Here is an 18,803-nt window from a genome sequence, read left to right on the forward strand (position 1 = left end):
AAAACCAGGCCCGAAAAGGTGTCAACCATTACTAGGACGTAATATTTACCCATACAGTCTAGCATGGGGCCTATGTAATCAATTTGCCAGACCGCAGCTGAGCGAACACCCCGTTTTATTTGGCCATGCGGACCAGGTGGAACGGTATGGAACTTCACAAGCTGACATTCTAGGCATGTACGTACGACCATGCGGACATCATCCTGATGGACGGATAAAGCATGTGTACGGGACCACATAGCTGATCCCTTCTCCCCCAAATGACCACTCTGTTCATGTGCCCATCGAGCCAGGGGGACGGTATCAGCACAGCTGATAGTGGCAAGCTGATCTGCTACTGCATTATGTTGAGCCATGTTAGTCGCCATATTGGTATGGGCATCAACGTGATAAACGGTTATCTCACGATGGTGGGAAGCATCCCACAACAGCTGCCACAACTCTTTGCCCCATACTGGGCGGTCATGTATCATCCAGTTGTTCTTTTGCAAATCAGGCATCCATACCACAAGTCCATTAGCCAAAGCCCAGGAATCAGTAAACAGGCGAAGAGGGTGATCATGGGGATCTAGTGGTAAAGTGACTGCCTTCAACTCATCATACTGACTGGAGCCACCATCCCCCTCCTCCGATAAGTGAGTTCCTGACCTGGTATGGTAAGCCACCTGTTCGTGTACGCGGCCCACCCCTTCAGGCCCTCTGGTCGCATGACTCTGAATATACCACTTCCATTTAACAATAGAAGACTGCTGAGCCCGCCCGATCTTTAGATTAGCATCATTAGCCATGACCCAATTCATTATAGGAAGTGCAGGTCGCAATTGAACATCTGCATCACCTGTCATTCTTTCAGTCTCGAGCAGGGCCCAGTAACAGGCTAGTAACTGTTGTTCAAAAGCAGAATAACGAGCGGCAGCCTCGGGCATGGTATGTGACCAGAATCCCAGTGGGACTCGGCGACCCTCTTGTTTCTGCCAGAGGCTCCAGGAGGCCACATCATCAATATAATGGTGAATTGAGAGGGAAGGCGATACTGGAAGGTGGGTGAAGTTATACTGGCGCCCCTTCCAGGTAAAGGCGAACTGATCCTGTGAGTCCTCAGCTATAAGAATACTGAAGAAGGCGTTAGCGAGATCAATGACAGCATACCATGTTCCTGAGTTCCCAGTAGCAATGTTTTCAATAAGGGTGACAATGTCCGGAACTGCTGAAGCAAGTGGTGGGGCATGTTTGTTCAAAAAACGATAATCAACTGTCATTCTCCAGGAGCCGTCCGGCTTCTGGACCGGCCAAACGGGGCTATTAAAGGGCGATGTTACGGGCCTCACTACCCCTTCTTCTTGCAGAGCATCGATGGTGGCAGTAATCTCTTCCTGCCCCCCAGGGAGACGATATTGTGGAATGCACACTGGTTTCATGGGGGCTGGCACCATCACAGGATCCCACTTAGCCTGACCCACTACTAGTTTTTTTGTAATAGTTCGAATTCCAAATTCAAATCCCCCTTGGCTAGTATTAAGGGCCATACCGGCCAACATATTAATACCCAGGATACACTCGTCAGTAGCAGCCACCAGGGCATGTAACCAGACAGGGGAAGGGCTATCACCCACCATGGCACAGACTTTTATTTCCTTTGCCAGGGTGACCGCACCTCCCAACCCCTCTATTCGAAAGGCCGGTCCAGTCCAGAGGTCGGGATTACCAGGAATCACCGAGCGCTCTGCACCGGTGTCGACCAAAGCCAAGTATTGGCGATCATTACCCCCACCCCAGTGGATTGTTAACGGTATGTAGGGCCGTGGATCCCCGTGTGTGCGCCGTGTCTCGATGGAGTAGACACGGGAATCCTGCCCACACCTTCAGGCTTCAGAAGGGTTCGGGGGCTTCCAGGACCACATGCTATTGTTATCTTTAAGAGCCTGTTTAACCCATTGTTTTACCTCATCATGAGTAACTGGAGCAGGAGAAGCCAGCTCGATAGAAGCAGCAGTGGGAGCAGAAAGCACAGCTGGGCCAGGAGGACTCAGCAGCTGGGGATGATGTTCCCCTGCTTTTTGCCTAAATCGATCTCCAATGGCAGCCAGCTCTTTTGCAGAGAAATCACGGATCATTGACTCCTTCTGACCCCTGTTCCCACTTCGGCTCACAGGGTCCTCCACCCAGTCTAGGGGAGGAGGTGGAGGCCATCCAACAGAGGGAGTAGGCAGGGGTTTGGGTATTTTCCCCTGGGTCCACATGGGAAACCGGGGTATCTATCCCTTCCATCTCTACCCTTACATCATCCCCCCTTCTGTCTGTTTGGGAAATCTGCTGCCTTATAGGGCGGGCGTGAACAGCAGATGGAGAGGGTAGTATGTTAGACACATGCTGAGGAGTATCTGCATTATTACCATTGTCATTCCAGATATTCCCATCCCAATCCTCAATTACATCAGGATCGTCACCATTCCTTATCATGGCATGAATACGATATGGATCGGGTTCTACTCCATGCCTTTCCTTATCTGCACAGAGCTGCTGCTGGAGTTTAATATTACGGCAAATCATTTGGACATGCTTATCTTCCCATTCTTTGGCTCTGTCCTGACTGGTGCGAACAATCTCGCTCATCATGGAACAGCATTGTCGCAGGACTTGTAGCTCCTCCTCTAATTGCTTTCTTTTGCACTGAGATTCTACTTCTCTTTGAATTAATTCTGCTTCATGCTGAACGGAGTGGCGTAATGCTGTGGCCAGCAACCAAAAACCATTCGTCAGCGTTCCCTTTTTATCAGGAAATTTACTTTGTCGAAGGAGAGTGGCAACCTGCTCTCCCAGAGATGCACTTGATGAGTCTAACTTCTCATCCCAACTAATGGGTGGTCCCAACAAAGACAGGATATTGGCCAACATGCCAAACCCATCGTCTTTGGAAGTCCATCCAGGAATCAAGAACTGCTCAGGGCTCACCTGTTTCTTTCGGCGAAACATCTTGAGACCAATCCTGCTCGCAGCGCCAATTGTCTTGGGTAAACTTATACCTCTCATTTTGTTCATTTAGATTGGTCACAGTGTTTGAGCTACCGAAAGAAAATAGACACACACACCGAGAGCAGTTCAGTTTATACAAATGTTTATTACTAATTCAAAAGCTGATTTCACACTACAATATGCAAGCCCTTCCCAACTATACTTATCAACGCTTGGACTGGTCCCAACTGCCGAAGCGAGGCAACGACTGCACACTTGTAGTAGGTTGTCAGGGCGCTGGTAGCAGCTTCTCCACCTCCCCCGACCGGGACGTTGCTCGGACTCTGGCTGTTCTTCCTTCTTGACAAGGGGTGTTCCCACCCCTCGGAAAGTCTAAACTTCAGCAGCAGGACCACAGGCTTATATACCCCAAAAACAATTAATCATGCGCCTACTCCTTCTAATATTTGTCAGTCAAAATCAAAACTGAACATTACATTCTACAATTTAGAAGATTAATTATTATGGAACCAGGATGTTATAACTTCCTGGTTTATCTCGTAGATACAAAGACTTATTAAAACTTCTCGAGCAAGACAGGTTGTGACCAATTCGTCAATTTCAGAGTGTTGCATTTGACAACTGCTTTCCCTGGGCCTCACAGTGGAATTCCATTTCAAAGTGTATCTTCAGATAAGTCCCCATGGCTGAGTTTAATTACATCTGCTAGTTCTGAAAGTAAGGTGACCTGCATGTGGACCCAGTGTCGTCAGTTCCACATAAGCAAAAAGCATCTGGGTACATGGTTTTAATCCTCCATTACACATCTATCCTTTCAATCTCTACCATTACATCACCCCCTTCTCCGTCTCAGTCTGTTTGGGAAGTCCGCTGCCTTTCAGGGCAGTTGTGAACAGTGGGTGGAGAGGGGAGTACGTCAGCCACATGCCAAGGGGTATCTGCATTATTACCATTGTTATCATACCACATATTCCCGTCCCAATCATCAATTACATGAGGATCATCGACATTCCTTATCATGGCACGAATACGATGTGGATCGGGTTCTACCCCTTTCTTTTCCTTAGATGCACAGAGCTGCTGCCAGAGTTCAATATTATGGCAGATCATTTGGACATGCTTATCCTCCCATTCTTTGGCTCAGTCCTAACTGGCGCGACCAATCTCGCTCATCATGGAACAGCATTGTCACATGGCTTCTATCTCCTCCTCTAGTTGCTCTCTCTTGTGCTGGGATTTTACTTCTCACTGAACTAATTCTGCTTCACACTGAATGGTGCAGCGTAAGGCTGTGGCCAGCAGCCAAAAACCGTCCCTCAGCATCCCCTTTTTATCAGGAAATTTACTCTCTTGAAGGAGAGTGGCAACCCGCTCTTCCAGAGGTGCACTTGATGGATCTAACCTCTCATCCTAACTAATGGGTGGTCCCAACAAACCCATCATCTTTGGAAGTCCATCCCGGAATCAAGAACTGCTCAGCGCTCACCTCTTTCTTTCGGCAAAACATCTTGAGACCAACCCTGCTCGCAGCGCCAATTGTCTTGGGTAAACTTGTACCTCTCACTCTGTTCATTTTAGATTGGTCACAGTGTTTGAGCTATTGAATGAATAATCCCTAACAGCAGGATGCATCCTCCTACAACTGTTTTCCCTTTTGCATTAGCTAACTGCATAAAAACATCTTGTATATATCGTCTACATTCAATGAATGCATGTTCATCAAAGTCAAATATTCAGAATATTTTTTACAATTTGTCATCACATACCTTCCCACTTTATCAATCATTATATCCAGTACTTCAACTTGTCAACTCTTATTTATTAATATTGCCACTCCTCTAGCTTTAGAATTACTAGCTCTTGCTTTAGAATTACTAGCTCTACCCTTTCTACCAAATCTCTCTTTAATTTCTTATGTTCAATTTCTGTCAAATGAGTTTCTTGAAATTTTTTTTCATATAACTCAATAATATTTTTCTCTTTATTGGATTCTGAATTCAATTAATTTCAATACTAATAAATGGCAATTTCTCCACCATTAGACATCAGAATTCAAACCTATATCTATCCAGCATCCCCCTCCACCTCACCATCAACCCAACCCTCCTTGTATAATATATTACAATTATATAAAGTCCAAGCTAAAAATGAAAAGGGGAAAAGATAAGAAAATGGGAAAAAAGATAAGAAAGAACCCCAGAGGCACATAATGTTAAAACTTCTCTATTCCCCTGATCAATACGGGATGTAAAGCATGTCACATTGGTGCCTATGACGTAGTGGTCAGCATCACATACCTCACTAACTGACTCAAAACACTATACCATCCCTTACTATAAACTTTTTAATACATTAATCTTACCCAGTATAATAGATCACACACAATACAGGTTAAACCTTCCTCCCCCTTTGAACTCTCTCAAAACTCAATATATTTTCAGTTACAGCAAAATTTCTCAATTATGAAATTAATTCAGGTATTGACAACCATCTGCTGATCTTTTAGCAGGCAGTGAATCAACATATTCCTTTGCTTCATTAGGCTCAGTAAAAAAATCTATTCTTCCCTCCCAGGATGAATACCTTCAAAACATCTGGATATCTCAAAACAAAGGCATAGCCTTTTTTCCACAATTCATCTTTAACTGGATTAAACTCTTTACTCTTTTTCAAGAAATCAGGACTTGTATCTGGATAAAAGAAAATCTTCTTTCCATTATTAATCTTTAGCTTGTTTCACTGCCAGCTCCAATATCTTCTCTCTTACTTCATATCGAAGGAATCTGACAAATATCGGACGGGACTTTGGTCAGGCTGAGGTTTAGGTCTCAATGCCCTATGGGCTCATTCAATCTCCAAATCACCTTGAAATTCAGCCTGACCCAAAGATTCCGGTATCCAGCATTGCAGAAATCTTTTCAAGTCTTGACCCTTGTCCCCTTCTTTAAGTCTAACAACCTTGATGTTATTCCATCTACTAAAGTTTTCCAAAATATCAATTTTTTGCATTAATTGGTCATGCTTAACAGCTGCCTCACTTGTACTTTCTTAATTGGACCTTTAATATTTTGAATCTCTAACACATTCCCTTTAATTTTTCCATCCAGTATTTCAAATCTAATGCCCACCTGTTGCATTAATCTTTCCATCTTATCACCATAGTTCCTTACTTCACCAGTTAACACTTCCATAGATTGTCGAAAAAGTCTAACATTTGCTTTAATTCACCAGAAGATAAAGACATTTTTGTACCCTTTTCTGTTTTTTTTTTCTTGATTGTAGTTCATTCTTGTTCTTTCCTTTGCTTTTCCAGATCTTCTTCTTGATCACTGAAGCTGTGAGTGTCTGGAATCTTTTTTTAAAATTTCCTCCTTTTTTTGTGCTCTTGCACATGCACGACTCTTCACGCATGGGCAGAGTCACTTCTTCACCTGATGATGACGGCCATTGTCGGGGAGACCTTGTGCAGCTATTTCCAAAGTCTCCCCAGCTTCTGGCCACTCTTCTTTGGATATTATTTTGTGAACAGTCCTAGGAGGCCTCTCTTCATTTTCTTGTTCCTTTTCTTGTTTCAACACATTTCCTAAGAGCAAAATCTGCACATCTTGGTGACAAAGTTTCGCCAAATAGATGAACTGTCATTCTGTATTCAATTATATCTTTACTGTAATTGCCATTACGCCACCATAACAATCACAGATCTTCTAATGGTACTTTCACTTGATGAAACATCACTTCAATATCTGCAGCAATTACAATAGGCTCTTAACAAAATCTTATCAGAACTCCTATTAAAGTATTGGTTAAGTCAGGACCTTGTAAAAGTTGAGAATTCCATGAAAATTCTTGAAATGATGCTCCACAATCAAATACTACTCATAGTTTCTCTTTTTGTGAATGTATAACTTCATGATGAAGTGAATACCATTTTCTACCATCTTTACATTTCAAGATATATTCTGATACCTTTTCTACATAACCTTTGGCTATTATGTCTATTATTGGTATATTGCAAATGAAAGGAAAAATTGAATCTTCTCTTCAAATTCAGCCTATGCTCTTCTGCAATTATTTTATCATCTGGCATACAAACCTGAAATTATTTTATCATTTATTATTTTATCATTTATTATTTTATCATTTATTATTTTCAATAGGATCTGTGATCTTTTTCCATGATGATTAAGTTTATTCATTAATTCAACAGTACAAAATGATGCAGTACTTCCTGGATCAAGAAATGTGTAGGTCATCAGTCTGAAGCTCTTTTTTTTTTAGCTTTAACCTGCACAGGAACTACTGAGAGAGATTTGTCACTGCCCCCAGTTAGACTGTCTGAACCGAAGCTGAAGTATTCTCTTTGACTCTCACTCATATTGATTATGAGTATTGATTAACATCCTCTCAACTTTACTTATTGAGTATGCAGTAACTTGGGATGTTTTAAACTGCATATATCACAACTGAGTCACTTATTACAAGTTTTGGTAATGTGTCCTTTACACAAGCAGCCAAAGCATATTCCATTCATCTTTAAAAAGTTTAATTTCTTGTCATTCGACTTTTTCTCCAATCGTGAACATTTTTCGAAAGCCTGCTTTAGAAATACAAACAGTCTTTGCAATACAAAGAGCTTTCCTGAATAGTCTGATCTTCTTTTCCCTTTCTTTCCTTGTTCTTTCTTGTGCTTGTATCTGACACAGCAGTAACAAAGATACTTCCTTTTGCTATCTGTTGAGAAGATGCTTTAGACTTCTTTACATCTTTAGGAACTATCGAAGTATCCTTAATATTTCCAAATGCTGGTATGGTGTAAACATATACATGCCATTCCAAGAATTGTTCAACATCCTCAAAAGTGGTGTCACTTATGGGAGCATCTTAAGTTCTGCAACTTTGGTTCTCCATAAATCCTACAGCTTATAAGGTAATTTATTTACAATAATTGACAAATTAGCAAGCAAATTCAGCTCTGGTAAATGTCCATGACTTCCCGTTGCATTACAACATCCTCTCAGAAAGAGAGCATATGCTTGTAAAGCCTTTGCATCCTCTGATTTTATTGCTGACCAAGAAAGAATCTTGTCGACGTGGGCCCTTGCAATTTTATGTTCATTGCCATAATGATGATGCAATAATTCCTTTGGTCTTTTAAGACCTTGGTCTGGATTCATATATTGGCAACTTTTGACTAACTCCTTCACCTGTCCTCCAGTAAACTGTTCCAGGTAATATAGACCAACTTTAGCTTTTTTAGTATTACTTTCAATGTGATGTTCAAAGGATTTCATGATCATCAGATATTGCAATGGATCACCATTAAAAACTGGAATTTTCTTCTTAGGAATATTGTATGAACCTTGTTGCTGCACTAACATAGCAGAAATTTCATTTTGTTTTGCTGTGAGTGATATTGTATTGTCTTGTCCACCATGGTTTTGACTGGTTGTCTTATTAAGAATGGAGCATATGGAACTTGAACAGGTGCCATAGGTGTAGGACCTTGTATAGGACCTTGAGTTGTAAGTGATAGTATTATTGGGGATCCTTGGTATGTAAGTGATGGAATTGGTGGACATCCTTGACATGTTACTGGTTCTTCGGCAACATGAAGAAAGATCAATGGTTGAGTATGATCAACTCGTGTGGTTGAACTTTTTTGAAATACTCTCCTTTTGGGAAGATTCATCTATCACATGCTCAGAAGAGATTGAATGTCACAAGTTCTATCCACAGAGTTGGCCATTGTCATTTGAACACTAGCAGTGCTACCCGTGGCTCCTTGCTCAAGTCTACTCATCCTTATGGCTGCAGTACCCATTGATCTGCTGGAATGTTAGGTGCTAGCCCTTTGGGTATTTCACTTTGAGTGATAGATCTTGCAGAAGCCTGAGCAAATGCTTTTACTTTGGCAATATTTTTAACACATTGTTTCTCAAGCCCTAGTCTTTTCTTTTCTCTCTTCAATAATCTATTTCATTCTTTATGCTGATTTTTCATTTCATCTTCTTGCCTTAGTTGCTGATTCTTCATTTCAGCTTCCATACTTCCAAAGCATGTCTTTTCTCAAATCACTCACATTATACACAGACAGTAGCCAAGTCTGTTTGTGCCTTAGCATGAATAGCTGATATGCTTGAAGCTATACTTGCACTAGATGCCTTTGAAGATCTTCTTTTGCTCATAACCTTGGAAATACTATTATCAGGATTCACATTTTAACTTTCTGATACCGCTGATTGAGTCCTGCATTTTGCTTGGTAAAACACCAGTGGGGCTTTGCAATGTACATTTATCTGTTCCAGTTCCACTAAATTTTCAGTCAGCTAATGAGGCCTGCAGTGCATTGATTGTATCCTCTTCTTGCTTGGTAGTTGAAATGCTTCTTCTATAGTGGCTGGTTCCAATCTCCTGCCAAGTGTTGTCGGTCCACCTTGCTGGCTCAACTCACAACAAAACAGTTCTTTGATAGTAGCTGTTTTCTTGAGGTTTTTAGCCCAATGGAACTTCTTCTGGGTTCTTCACACTGCATCCTGTCTTCTCCTGGTTCCTGGGAACTGTAAACAAATTTGTATCTTATTTGGTCCTTTTAAGAGTATTGCAGCTTGTTTGAATATCTTCTGTGATGCTTCACACAAGCTGGCTTATCTCTGGTTGTTTAATAACAAATTCTGGGCTTCCTGGCAGATTCTGCAAACCAGAGTTGTATCTTATCTTCCCAAGGTCACAGGTGTCTTGCAGTCCTTGGCTTGGTTTAAACTGCACAATTGGCAGACAATATAGACATTTTCTCCCAGAAAACTGGACTTCTTGTTAAATGCTTCTTTCTTTTAAATCATGTTGAGTTCTTTCAAACAAATTTTATGAGCTTTTATTCCAAACAATTCACAATTATAATTCTCTTTGAATCAAAATATAGACGACACTTTACAGGTTCTAATATATCCTAATTTCAAAATATGTCAACTTCAAAGAAACATAAGGATGGTATTCCAAATTATTATCTTATTCAACAAATAAACCAAACTTTGTAGATGCAGCTTTATGTAGCTTAAATTGGATAAAATGAATAAATATTTTGCATAACTTTGCATTGATTTTTTCCATAACAATGAATAAACAAAGCAGTTGGATGTATTTAAAGACATAATGATATTCAACTTTAAAGAGATATACAAAAGGAATAAGACAAAATAAGACAAATTCAAACAAAATTATCTGAATTCAAAGAAAATTATCTCAAACTTATGGTTCATGGAAGAAAAGGATACAAGCTTTTCGTCTACCCAGATGTTATGATATCATAATGTTTTGGGCCGAGAGGACCCCAAAAACCCAACAGTAATAAAAATTCACCAAGACAAATGGTTACTTAAATAAAAGTTGCTTTTAATTATCTTTAAACATGAAAACAGGATCAAGCTCTAACTTATTACTATTAGCAACTGAACCTAACTTAATCCCCTTCTAATTCTAACCACATGTGTATGTAATATGTATGTAAATTCAGAAAAGTTATTTAATTCACAGTCCAATCTCACTTCTCACTCTTCCATGCTCAACAGTATTATGCAATTCTTATACTCTGCACAAAATTTAAAATTTATGAATCTTCACCAGGCTTTGGTGCTTGAAAGGTAAATAGTTACTGCTCAGGAAGGTTCTTGTTGGTTTTCAGAGAGATTTCTTGCTTGTTGGACACAAACTGATTCCTTCCGATCAACTACATCAGTGTCTTGACAAAGAAACTTGCCCCATCAGGGTTTTCCAGATGATAACCTCTATCTTTCAGGTCACCACTGAATTCCTTTTTGCTTCCCTTATTTCAGGCAATCCATTTTACAGCCAGTCACTCTTCTTGTATGGACCACAAGGGCTTTGACCAGGCTGAACTAAGAACTCACAACCTGTCTTCAAAATGGGGTTTTACCACAAGCTTGCCATGTTCTAGTCCCAGCTGTGCGCTCTCTCTCTCTCTCAAAAAACCTGTTTGACTCTCTTTGCTAGCTAAACCACATGACTTTACTCGAACAACAAACTGCTTTCAGACAGACTGCAGCACCAGACCCAATATTCTGAGGTCATTCATGCTTTTCAAAATAATAATCCATTACTCCACAGCATGTCCAATTAAAACTACCTGTGAAGTCTCTATAGGAATCCTTCAAAGTTTTTGCAAAGACACTCAAACCCTGAACTGCCTGGCTTGAGCAGAGCTCCTGCATTTTAAATTAGATCTGTGTTGTGAAGTGTTTGTTTGTGACCTATTTAAAAAAAACCCCACAATTTATCTCCTTTGAAACATATCTAAATATAATATATTGTAGAGGGAGGTACAGCAAAGGAACTCACAGCCACCAGCTTGGATGCTCTCAACGACTGTTGACTCTCAACTGCCACCGCGTGAACGGTGATGTCATAAGAATGCCTGATGCATGCACTGGGCTGAAACCATGGGTAAGGAGGACTCCCGACGGCACCCTCTTCTCATGGCTGCCCCACAACGCGGCAATACAAGCGGGGCCGGTTCGCCATGCGAGTGTGCGCCGCCACAATATAACATAATCTATCACAATAGTCACTATGGAAACACTACATCAATACTTTTTCTTAAAGATATAGACACAAAATTAACTATTAATCAAAAACTCAAGGTTTTAACCTTTACCGGAATATCTGATTCACTCCAAACGTCACCTCAAGTGCTGTAAGTTGGTTGGGGCAGGGTTATTTGTGGAGATCACTGGTACAACATGAGAGGGTGGCATTCACCCGGAACTCAGCAATGAACTGTAAGTTGGATTCATCCTGGAATCTAAAACAGGGAAAATCACACTCGTTTGGGATTCCAATCAGCATCTGGCATTTTCAGGGAATGTACTCCCCCGTGGATTCTTTCTCCACGTGTGTCCCAGTCCATCATTCCTCACCCTCACCTGCCAATCCACAGCAGAGTTGGAATTCATGAGGTCTTCAACTTCAGTTCTGAGGGTGTTTAGTGTATTGGTCTCCTGTTTTAAGGGATTAGGCGGATCACAATGAGACCGGGAGTAGCACCGGACTGAGAGAGTTTAACAGTGTCTGAGCCGGGAAACCTCAAGGAACTCCCGAGAATTCGCAGCACAGACAAGGAAGTGTGCTCCAGTCTACAATTTATGTTGTGAAGGTGCAGACGGGAACATTGCGTCAGAGAGACTGTGTTCAAGGGGCGGTGTCTTTACTGGAGTCGCCGTCTTTGTGGATCCGATCACAACGCCGTATTTGCCGGCCCCTCCTTGAAAAATGACAAGATTTCCCTGTCACGGGATAGCGCCGGACCCCAGCTCAGTGCTGAAGTGGGAATGAACGACAAAGTTTTGGTTGATTTTAATATTTTTGTTGGAAAGCAGGAAACGTGTCAGTGATTGGGGGAGAGAACGCGGTCGGTGCTGCAATGAAAAGGGTTTAAATGGGAAGTGTCTCATTGAATTCGGATCAAAATCCTCTTACAACAAACATTCGGTGCTCGGAGACGGTCGGGGGTGAATCCGGGACTCCGGGGTTTCCGATGTTAATAGGAATGGGAGAATTTTGGAGGGGGACAGAAACACAGAGGCGGTGGTGGCGGGAGCTGACAGCAGGATGTCTCCACCCCGTCCGCTCGCTGCCTTTAAGTTGCTCTGTGCCGCCGCCTCCCGCTTCATTTCTCACTCAGTTCTGAGGCTTTCAAAGGATTGCTGCAGAGTCGCCGACATGACAGAGACTGCAGCGGCCGAAGCGGCTCCTCCTGCCACTCCCGGCGCCCAAACCAAGGCTCCCAAGAAGAAGAAGGCGGCTGCCCGGCCCAAGCCACCAGGTCCTAAGCTGGGCGATCAGATCGACAGGATGTGGCGGATTGCCGCGAGCGCGGGGGCATGTCCTACTTCGCCATAAAGAAGGCTCTGTCCGCAGGCGGCGTCGATGTGCACAAGTCCGCCTCGCACATCAAGACGAGCATCAAGAGGAAATTGGACAGCGGCCTCCTGGTTCAATGCAAAGGCTCGGGCTTGTCGGGTCACTTCAAGGCCGGGAAGAAAGAAAGGACAGTGACATTGGCAAAGAAAGCGAAGAAACCAGCGGCCACAGCTTCGAAGTCCAGGAAGTCGGTGGCAAAGAAATCTTCGGCCAAAAGACCAGTCACCAAGAAATCGCCCTCCAAGAAACCCGCGGCCAAGAAATCTCCCAGCAAGAAACACGGCGCCAAGAAACCAGCGGCTAAAAACACGGCGGCCAAGAAGGCGGCCCCGAAGAAATTCAAGAGCCCCCCGAAAGCCAAAGTCATGAAGGTGAAGGCGACCAAAAAGGTTGTAAAATCCAGGGCCCGGCCGAAATCTAAACCCAAGGCAGCGGCCAAGAAGTGAAAGAAAAACCTCAACGTGTAAACTCCTGACCCCAACGGCTCTTCTCAGAGCCACTCACATCCCTCAGTGAAGAGCTGCACCCCAGTCACATCACTCCTGTCCCGGCACCGCGTTCACATTCCAGCGGGGAATCATTCACGCGAAGCCCCGGTAACTCCACCACATTCTCTGCACCCCCACCCCGGTCCCCAGTAACCAAACAAAACCCCGAGAACGGGATGTTCTGGGACCAGCCTCACTCGGTCTGGGGATGTGATCGGCCCTATATCCGTTCATCAACAATTCCTTCAGGCAGATTCTGGGGGAGAGAATGAGATGGGGACAAAGGGGGAGAATTCTGCCTCAGAGTCATCAGGGAGGTTTCTCATAGCCGGGTTAAGGTGATTATTCATCGATGAAGGGAGGTGTGGGGACAGGAGACAGGCTCCGGGGGTGAAACGGAAGGAGACGGGATCTAGGAGGCACGTAGTGAAGATCCAGGGAATAGATTTGAGATGAAGATGAGGAAATGCCTTGTCCCTGAGGGAAGTGAATCCGCGGAATTCTCTGCCCAGTGAAGCTGCCTCATTAAATGCTTCCAAGACTCAGAGATTACTGAAAAGGAGAGGATTAAGGGTTACGGGAAATGGTGCCGAGTCCCAGTGCAGATCAAGTCTCTTATTGAAAGCGGAGCAGTATCGATACGCCGGATTCCCATCTCCTGCTCCTATTCCTAATGTACCATTGATATCACCGCTGGATATAATTGTAACGGCGCTTATTTAAAGCTTTCGTATTTCAGGAAATCGGAAAAAATGTAACCCCGTGTGTGTTGTTCGCGGTCGCTGTTTCTGTTCTGCTAATAACGTTTGGAAATTAGCGATTTCCGGGGCCGGGGCGGAAGATGAGAGGCCGCTCTCTGCCCTGTCTGTCACTCTGACTCTGTCTCCTCCCCTCCCCTTCACTGCGTGTCCTCAGCCAGGTCGGGGCGCTGTGTATAAAAGGGGTCGGCAGCAGTGGGGTTGTCATTGATCAGCGACTTCAGTGAGTGGGACCATGTCTGGCAGAGGAAAAGGCGGTAAAGGTCTGGGCAAAGGCGGAGCCAAGCGGCACCGTAAAGTACTTCGTGATAACATCCAGGGCATCACCAAACCCGCTATCCGCCGCCTGGCTCGGCGTGGCGGAGTCAAGCGCATCTCGGGGCTGATCTATGAGGAGACCCGCGGGGTGCTGAAGGTTTTCCTGGAGAATGTGATCAGGGATGCCGTCACCTACACCGAGCACGCCAAGCGCAAGACGGTCACCGCCATGGATGTGGTGTACGCTCTGAAACGCCAGGGCCGCACTCTCTATGGCTTCGGCGGCTGAAGAACTCCGTCCTTTCTCCACACAACAAAACAAAGGCTCTTCTAAGAGCCGCCCAACGCCTCACAGAGGGAGCTACTGCAAAGGGCACGAATTGGGATAAAAATGTTGTCTAGAATCCATCCACAATAATTCATGATCAGGGCTTGTTTGACGAGGAAAAGAGATAATGTCGACATTCATGGTGGATTTAAAGAATGAAGGGTGATCTGCAGCCGGTTTCCCTCGAGGCGATCTCCGCTCTCTGACCCACACAATTTATATTGCGGTGTCGCTAAAACGGTCTGGAATCTCCCTCCCGGGAATAGTCACTTTTCTCCACCTCCGCCAGAGCTGAATTCCATCCGCTTCAGCAGTGGTTCAGTCCATCCGCAGCCCAATTTAAGATACACTGGTTGAATGAGAAAATTCACCGAAATTTAAAATGATCTGAGTTAGAATCAGGGAGAACTTTTTTCCATCAAACCATTCTCCAAAATTTGCGGGTGATTTGAAAATAAACTAAAGCCAATCCCACTGCAGCCAGTGTTTCTCTCTCTCTGGTTCTCAGTCAATGTACATTTGCGCTGCAGATCTGAAACGGCCCTGTGAGTCATATGATGATGGAGCCAATCACAGCCCTGGAACACGATGATTGCAATCTCTGCTCCAGCCATTCAGAGCGCTCGGGGCGGATCTTCAACTATTTACAAGTCGGAGCCTGAGCCAGTTTCATCATTCCAGCCCTGTGTCTCAGATTGTATTTGTACTGTTAAAGCGGAATGGCCCGGACCAAGCATACGGCGTGCAAATCGACTAGAGGGAAAGCTCCTCACAAACAGCTGGCCACCAAAGCGCGGGCGGAGTGAAGAAACCTCATCGCTACCGACCTGGCACCGTGGCTCTGAGGGAGATCCGGCGCAACCAGAAATCCACTGAGCTGTTGATCCGCAAACTGCCCTTCCAGCGCCTGGTGCGGGAGATCACTCAGGACTTCAAGACAGACCTGCGTTTCCAGAGCTCGGCCGTCATGGCCCTGCAGGAGGTGAGCGAGGCTTACCTGCTGGGGCTCTTTGAGGACACTAACCTGTGCGCCATCCATGTCAAGCGTGTCAGCATCATGCCCAAAGACATCCAACTGGCCCGCCGCATCCGCGGGGAGCGCGCCTGAACCTGGCCTCGGGACTAAGTACCAAAAAGGCTCTTTTCAGGGCCACAATCCTGACAATGGAAAGGGCTGTGCCGTTCTAGACCCATATTTGTTTCTGTCTGCGGGGCATCTATTAAAATTGCAGTCTTCACTGCTCCTCAGCAGAATTTACTCTCCTGGTCGGTTTGGGGCATTCATTTGCAAACCCAAATGATCCTCATTCAGGTAGTCCCAAAACTAGGCAATCCCTCCACACCGTCACCTCTTAATGCTGTGATAATTGTCTGCGTGTGTTAAATGTAACTGATGTCTTCGGTTGTGACCTACACACAAGTTCAAACACGGATCGTCACTGATAAAAAAATACAGAATTGGCTACACAGCCCTGACTTACTGCAGTGGCTGGACTCTGCGTTCTCCCTCCTGTCAGGTGGTTCCGGAATCAGACAACATCCTGCACACACGTGCACATGTCCATCCGCATGTTTTTCGCACCGATTTATCCCGTTGCTTGTTTAATTGACCTGGAGAATGTAGTTCAGCTAAGTAGACGTCACCTGTGTCGGGATATGAACTGGGAAAATTCTTTAATCTGTTCCGGTCCCGAGAATTCTCCGTTCAATTCAGCACAAAAACTTGCCCAAATACATATATGAAAAGTTTTACGTATAACTCGTTACCCTGCGCTCTCCCCAGCCCGGTCAGCCCTTCCAGATATTGTGAGTGGCTCTGAGTCATTGGGTTCACTTCATGCCGCTTCACTTATTAGCTCCGCCGGTTTTCTTGGGCAACAGCACAGCCTGGATGCATGGTCACCCCTCCCAGTAGATTGTTGAGCTCCTCGTCGTTGCGGACAGCCAGCTGCACGTGTCTGGGGATGATGCGAGTCTTCTTGTTGTCCCGTGCCACGTTACCGGCCAGCTCGAGGATTTCAGCCATCAGGTACTCGAGCACAGCAGCCAGATAGACCAAGGCTCCTGCGCCCACCCGCTCAGCATAGTTACCTTTTCTCAGGATCCTGTGAACACGGCCCATAGGGAACTGCAGTCCAGCCCGGGACGAGCGAGACTTGGCCTTGGACAGAGTTTTATCGCCAGATTTCCCTCATCCACTCATCTCCACAATTTCACCAACTCCTTCACTGCCAATAAGAACCTAAGGTTGCAGTCGCCGTTCTTGTACCTTTTGGAGGAATGGAAAGGGAGCCTGATGATGGGATCTTCAGTGCTCACTGTCATTCGTTGAGCGAGGTCCCCATTCCGAGAGCAACCAGTGAACAGGCTGCAGCACGTTGAACGCGGAGAATAATGGCCCGTTTCTTCAATCGCCGAAATGTGAAAAGGCCGTAAAATTTCATCTTTGCAGAGTCTGAAAACAAGTTGTTGTGAATCTAATTGTTGGCGTGATTTCTACTCATCAGTGATCACTCAATCACGACACATTTACATCGTGTGTATTCATGTCCCGAGAATCGCTGTGAACAGAGTTACCGATTTATTTCAAGAAGTAACAGATGCGGGAAAGGAAACGATTCTCAGCAGTAAATGTTCCTCCGGGAAAAAGACCGTGAACTGACTGATCTCGGGTGGTGATGGCGTTCGGGGCAGTAACATCATGCGGGGGTTCAGTTCATAGAATGCACACGAAATAGCAATTGAACAGTGAAAACTCTTGTATTTTGCCCACATTAATCGCTCCCAATTGTCAAAATGTTTAATGACTGTGATAAATGAGAATATAACATTTCTGTGGCCCTTTAGGGACAGGAATTCAACTGGGACACCAGGAACATGCAGCACTGAAAGCGCAAACTTGGATCAACAGAAACTGCATGAAAATAAAGGCGTGAAGCAGAAATTATTATTGGAAACTTTGGTACAACACTTTCAGTGAGACTGTGAGTGGCTCTTACAAACACCGTTGGGTTTTCTGCCTGTCTGGTCGATACTCTATGAAGGTTTATTTGGAGCTGGTGTACTTGGTCACGGCATTCATCCCTTCCAACACGACGTGCTTGGCCAACTCTACGGGTAGCAGCAGGCGCACAGCGGTCTGGATCTCCCAGAAGCTGATAGTTGACCTCTTGTTGTAATAGGCCAGGCGGGAAGCCTCACCCACGATGCACTCAAAAATATTGTTAACTAACAAGGTCATGATGCTCATGGCCTTGCAGAAGATGCCAGTGTCAGGATGAACCTGCTTCATCACCTTGCAGATGTAGATGGAGTAACTCTCCTTCCTCACCCTCCTGCACTTCTTTCCTGCTGGTTTGTCAAGGCTTTCTTGGTGCTCTTCTTGGGAGCTGGTTTCTGCTGCTCAGGCATTTCCACAATCACCTTCAAACACTGAAATAACCATAACATCTGAGAGCGCAGGTTAAATAGGCAGCCCCCTCACCTTATGCTAATGAGGGATTGGAGACGGAAGGGATTGTCATTGGTGACATATTTTGCGGTGACACATTCCGGTTGGATACCCGAGCGAACAAATCACAGCGCCTCACTCTACCAATCAGAAGTCGCTCTCTCTGTCCGGGTCATTGAGGACGGGGTATCAGAACCGATCTGGTGGAATTCCCGCTGCCGTTTAACACAGGAGAAAGCATGGAATTGTGGAGAGTGTGTGGGGGTGATTTAATTTAATCAGGAAACTTGAGTCAGGTGGATGTTTGAAGATAAAGGAAAAGCAAATAAAATGATCACAAAATACAAAAATTATGATTTCCAAAATTGTCAACGGGCAGCAGGAGACAGGGGATGAGGGGGTTAGGAGTGAGTGTTGACCTGCGAGGTCCAATTCTGTGTGAAAGCGGGGTGTGAGGTCAACGTTGTCCCCACCGGATGTCTTCACGGAGGAGGGGGATAAAGCCGGATTTTCGTCCGGATGACAGGGTTGAGTTATTGGATCGGATAAACATTGGAGGAGAGAGGGTGTCAGTGAATTTAGCACTTGTGGAAAGGACCAGTCACTGAAATCTA

The 18,803-nt window shown here is 44.7% G+C and overlaps 2 protein-coding genes and 3 pseudogenes across 2 annotated transcripts; 3 read left to right on the forward strand and 2 right to left on the reverse strand.

Annotated features, from left to right (window-relative positions):
- The first annotated feature begins 12,581 nt into the window (after nucleotides 1–12,581).
- On the forward strand, nucleotides 12,582–13,758 carry LOC138764713 (histone H1-like; annotated as a pseudogene).
- A 360-nt stretch (nucleotides 13,759–14,118) lies between these two features.
- On the forward strand, nucleotides 14,119–14,790 carry LOC138764732 (histone H4). The gene has a single exon (XM_069940985.1). The coding sequence runs from the start codon at nucleotides 14,388–14,390 to the stop codon at nucleotides 14,697–14,699; it is 312 nt and encodes a 103-aa protein (XP_069797086.1). The 5' UTR covers nucleotides 14,119–14,387; the 3' UTR covers nucleotides 14,700–14,790.
- A 137-nt stretch (nucleotides 14,791–14,927) lies between these two features.
- LOC138764722 (histone H3-like) lies at nucleotides 14,928–16,575 on the forward strand. Its single transcript, XM_069940976.1, is given in 2 exon segments — nucleotides 14,928–15,539; nucleotides 15,542–16,575. Coding segments are annotated over 2 exon segments (387 nt in total). The 5' UTR covers nucleotides 14,928–15,457; the 3' UTR covers nucleotides 15,847–16,575.
- Nucleotides 16,576–16,583: 8 nt separating this feature from the next.
- Nucleotides 16,584–16,941, reverse strand: LOC138765504 (histone H2AX-like; annotated as a pseudogene).
- An 843-nt stretch (nucleotides 16,942–17,784) lies between these two features.
- Nucleotides 17,785–18,149, reverse strand: LOC138764728 (histone H2B 1/2-like; annotated as a pseudogene).
- Between the last annotated feature and the right edge of the window lie 654 nt (nucleotides 18,150–18,803).

The sequence above is a fragment of the Narcine bancroftii genome, chromosome 5 (genome assembly GCF_036971445.1).
Source record: "Narcine bancroftii isolate sNarBan1 chromosome 5, sNarBan1.hap1, whole genome shotgun sequence".
Classification (NCBI taxonomy): domain Eukaryota; kingdom Metazoa; phylum Chordata; class Chondrichthyes; order Torpediniformes; family Narcinidae; genus Narcine; species Narcine bancroftii.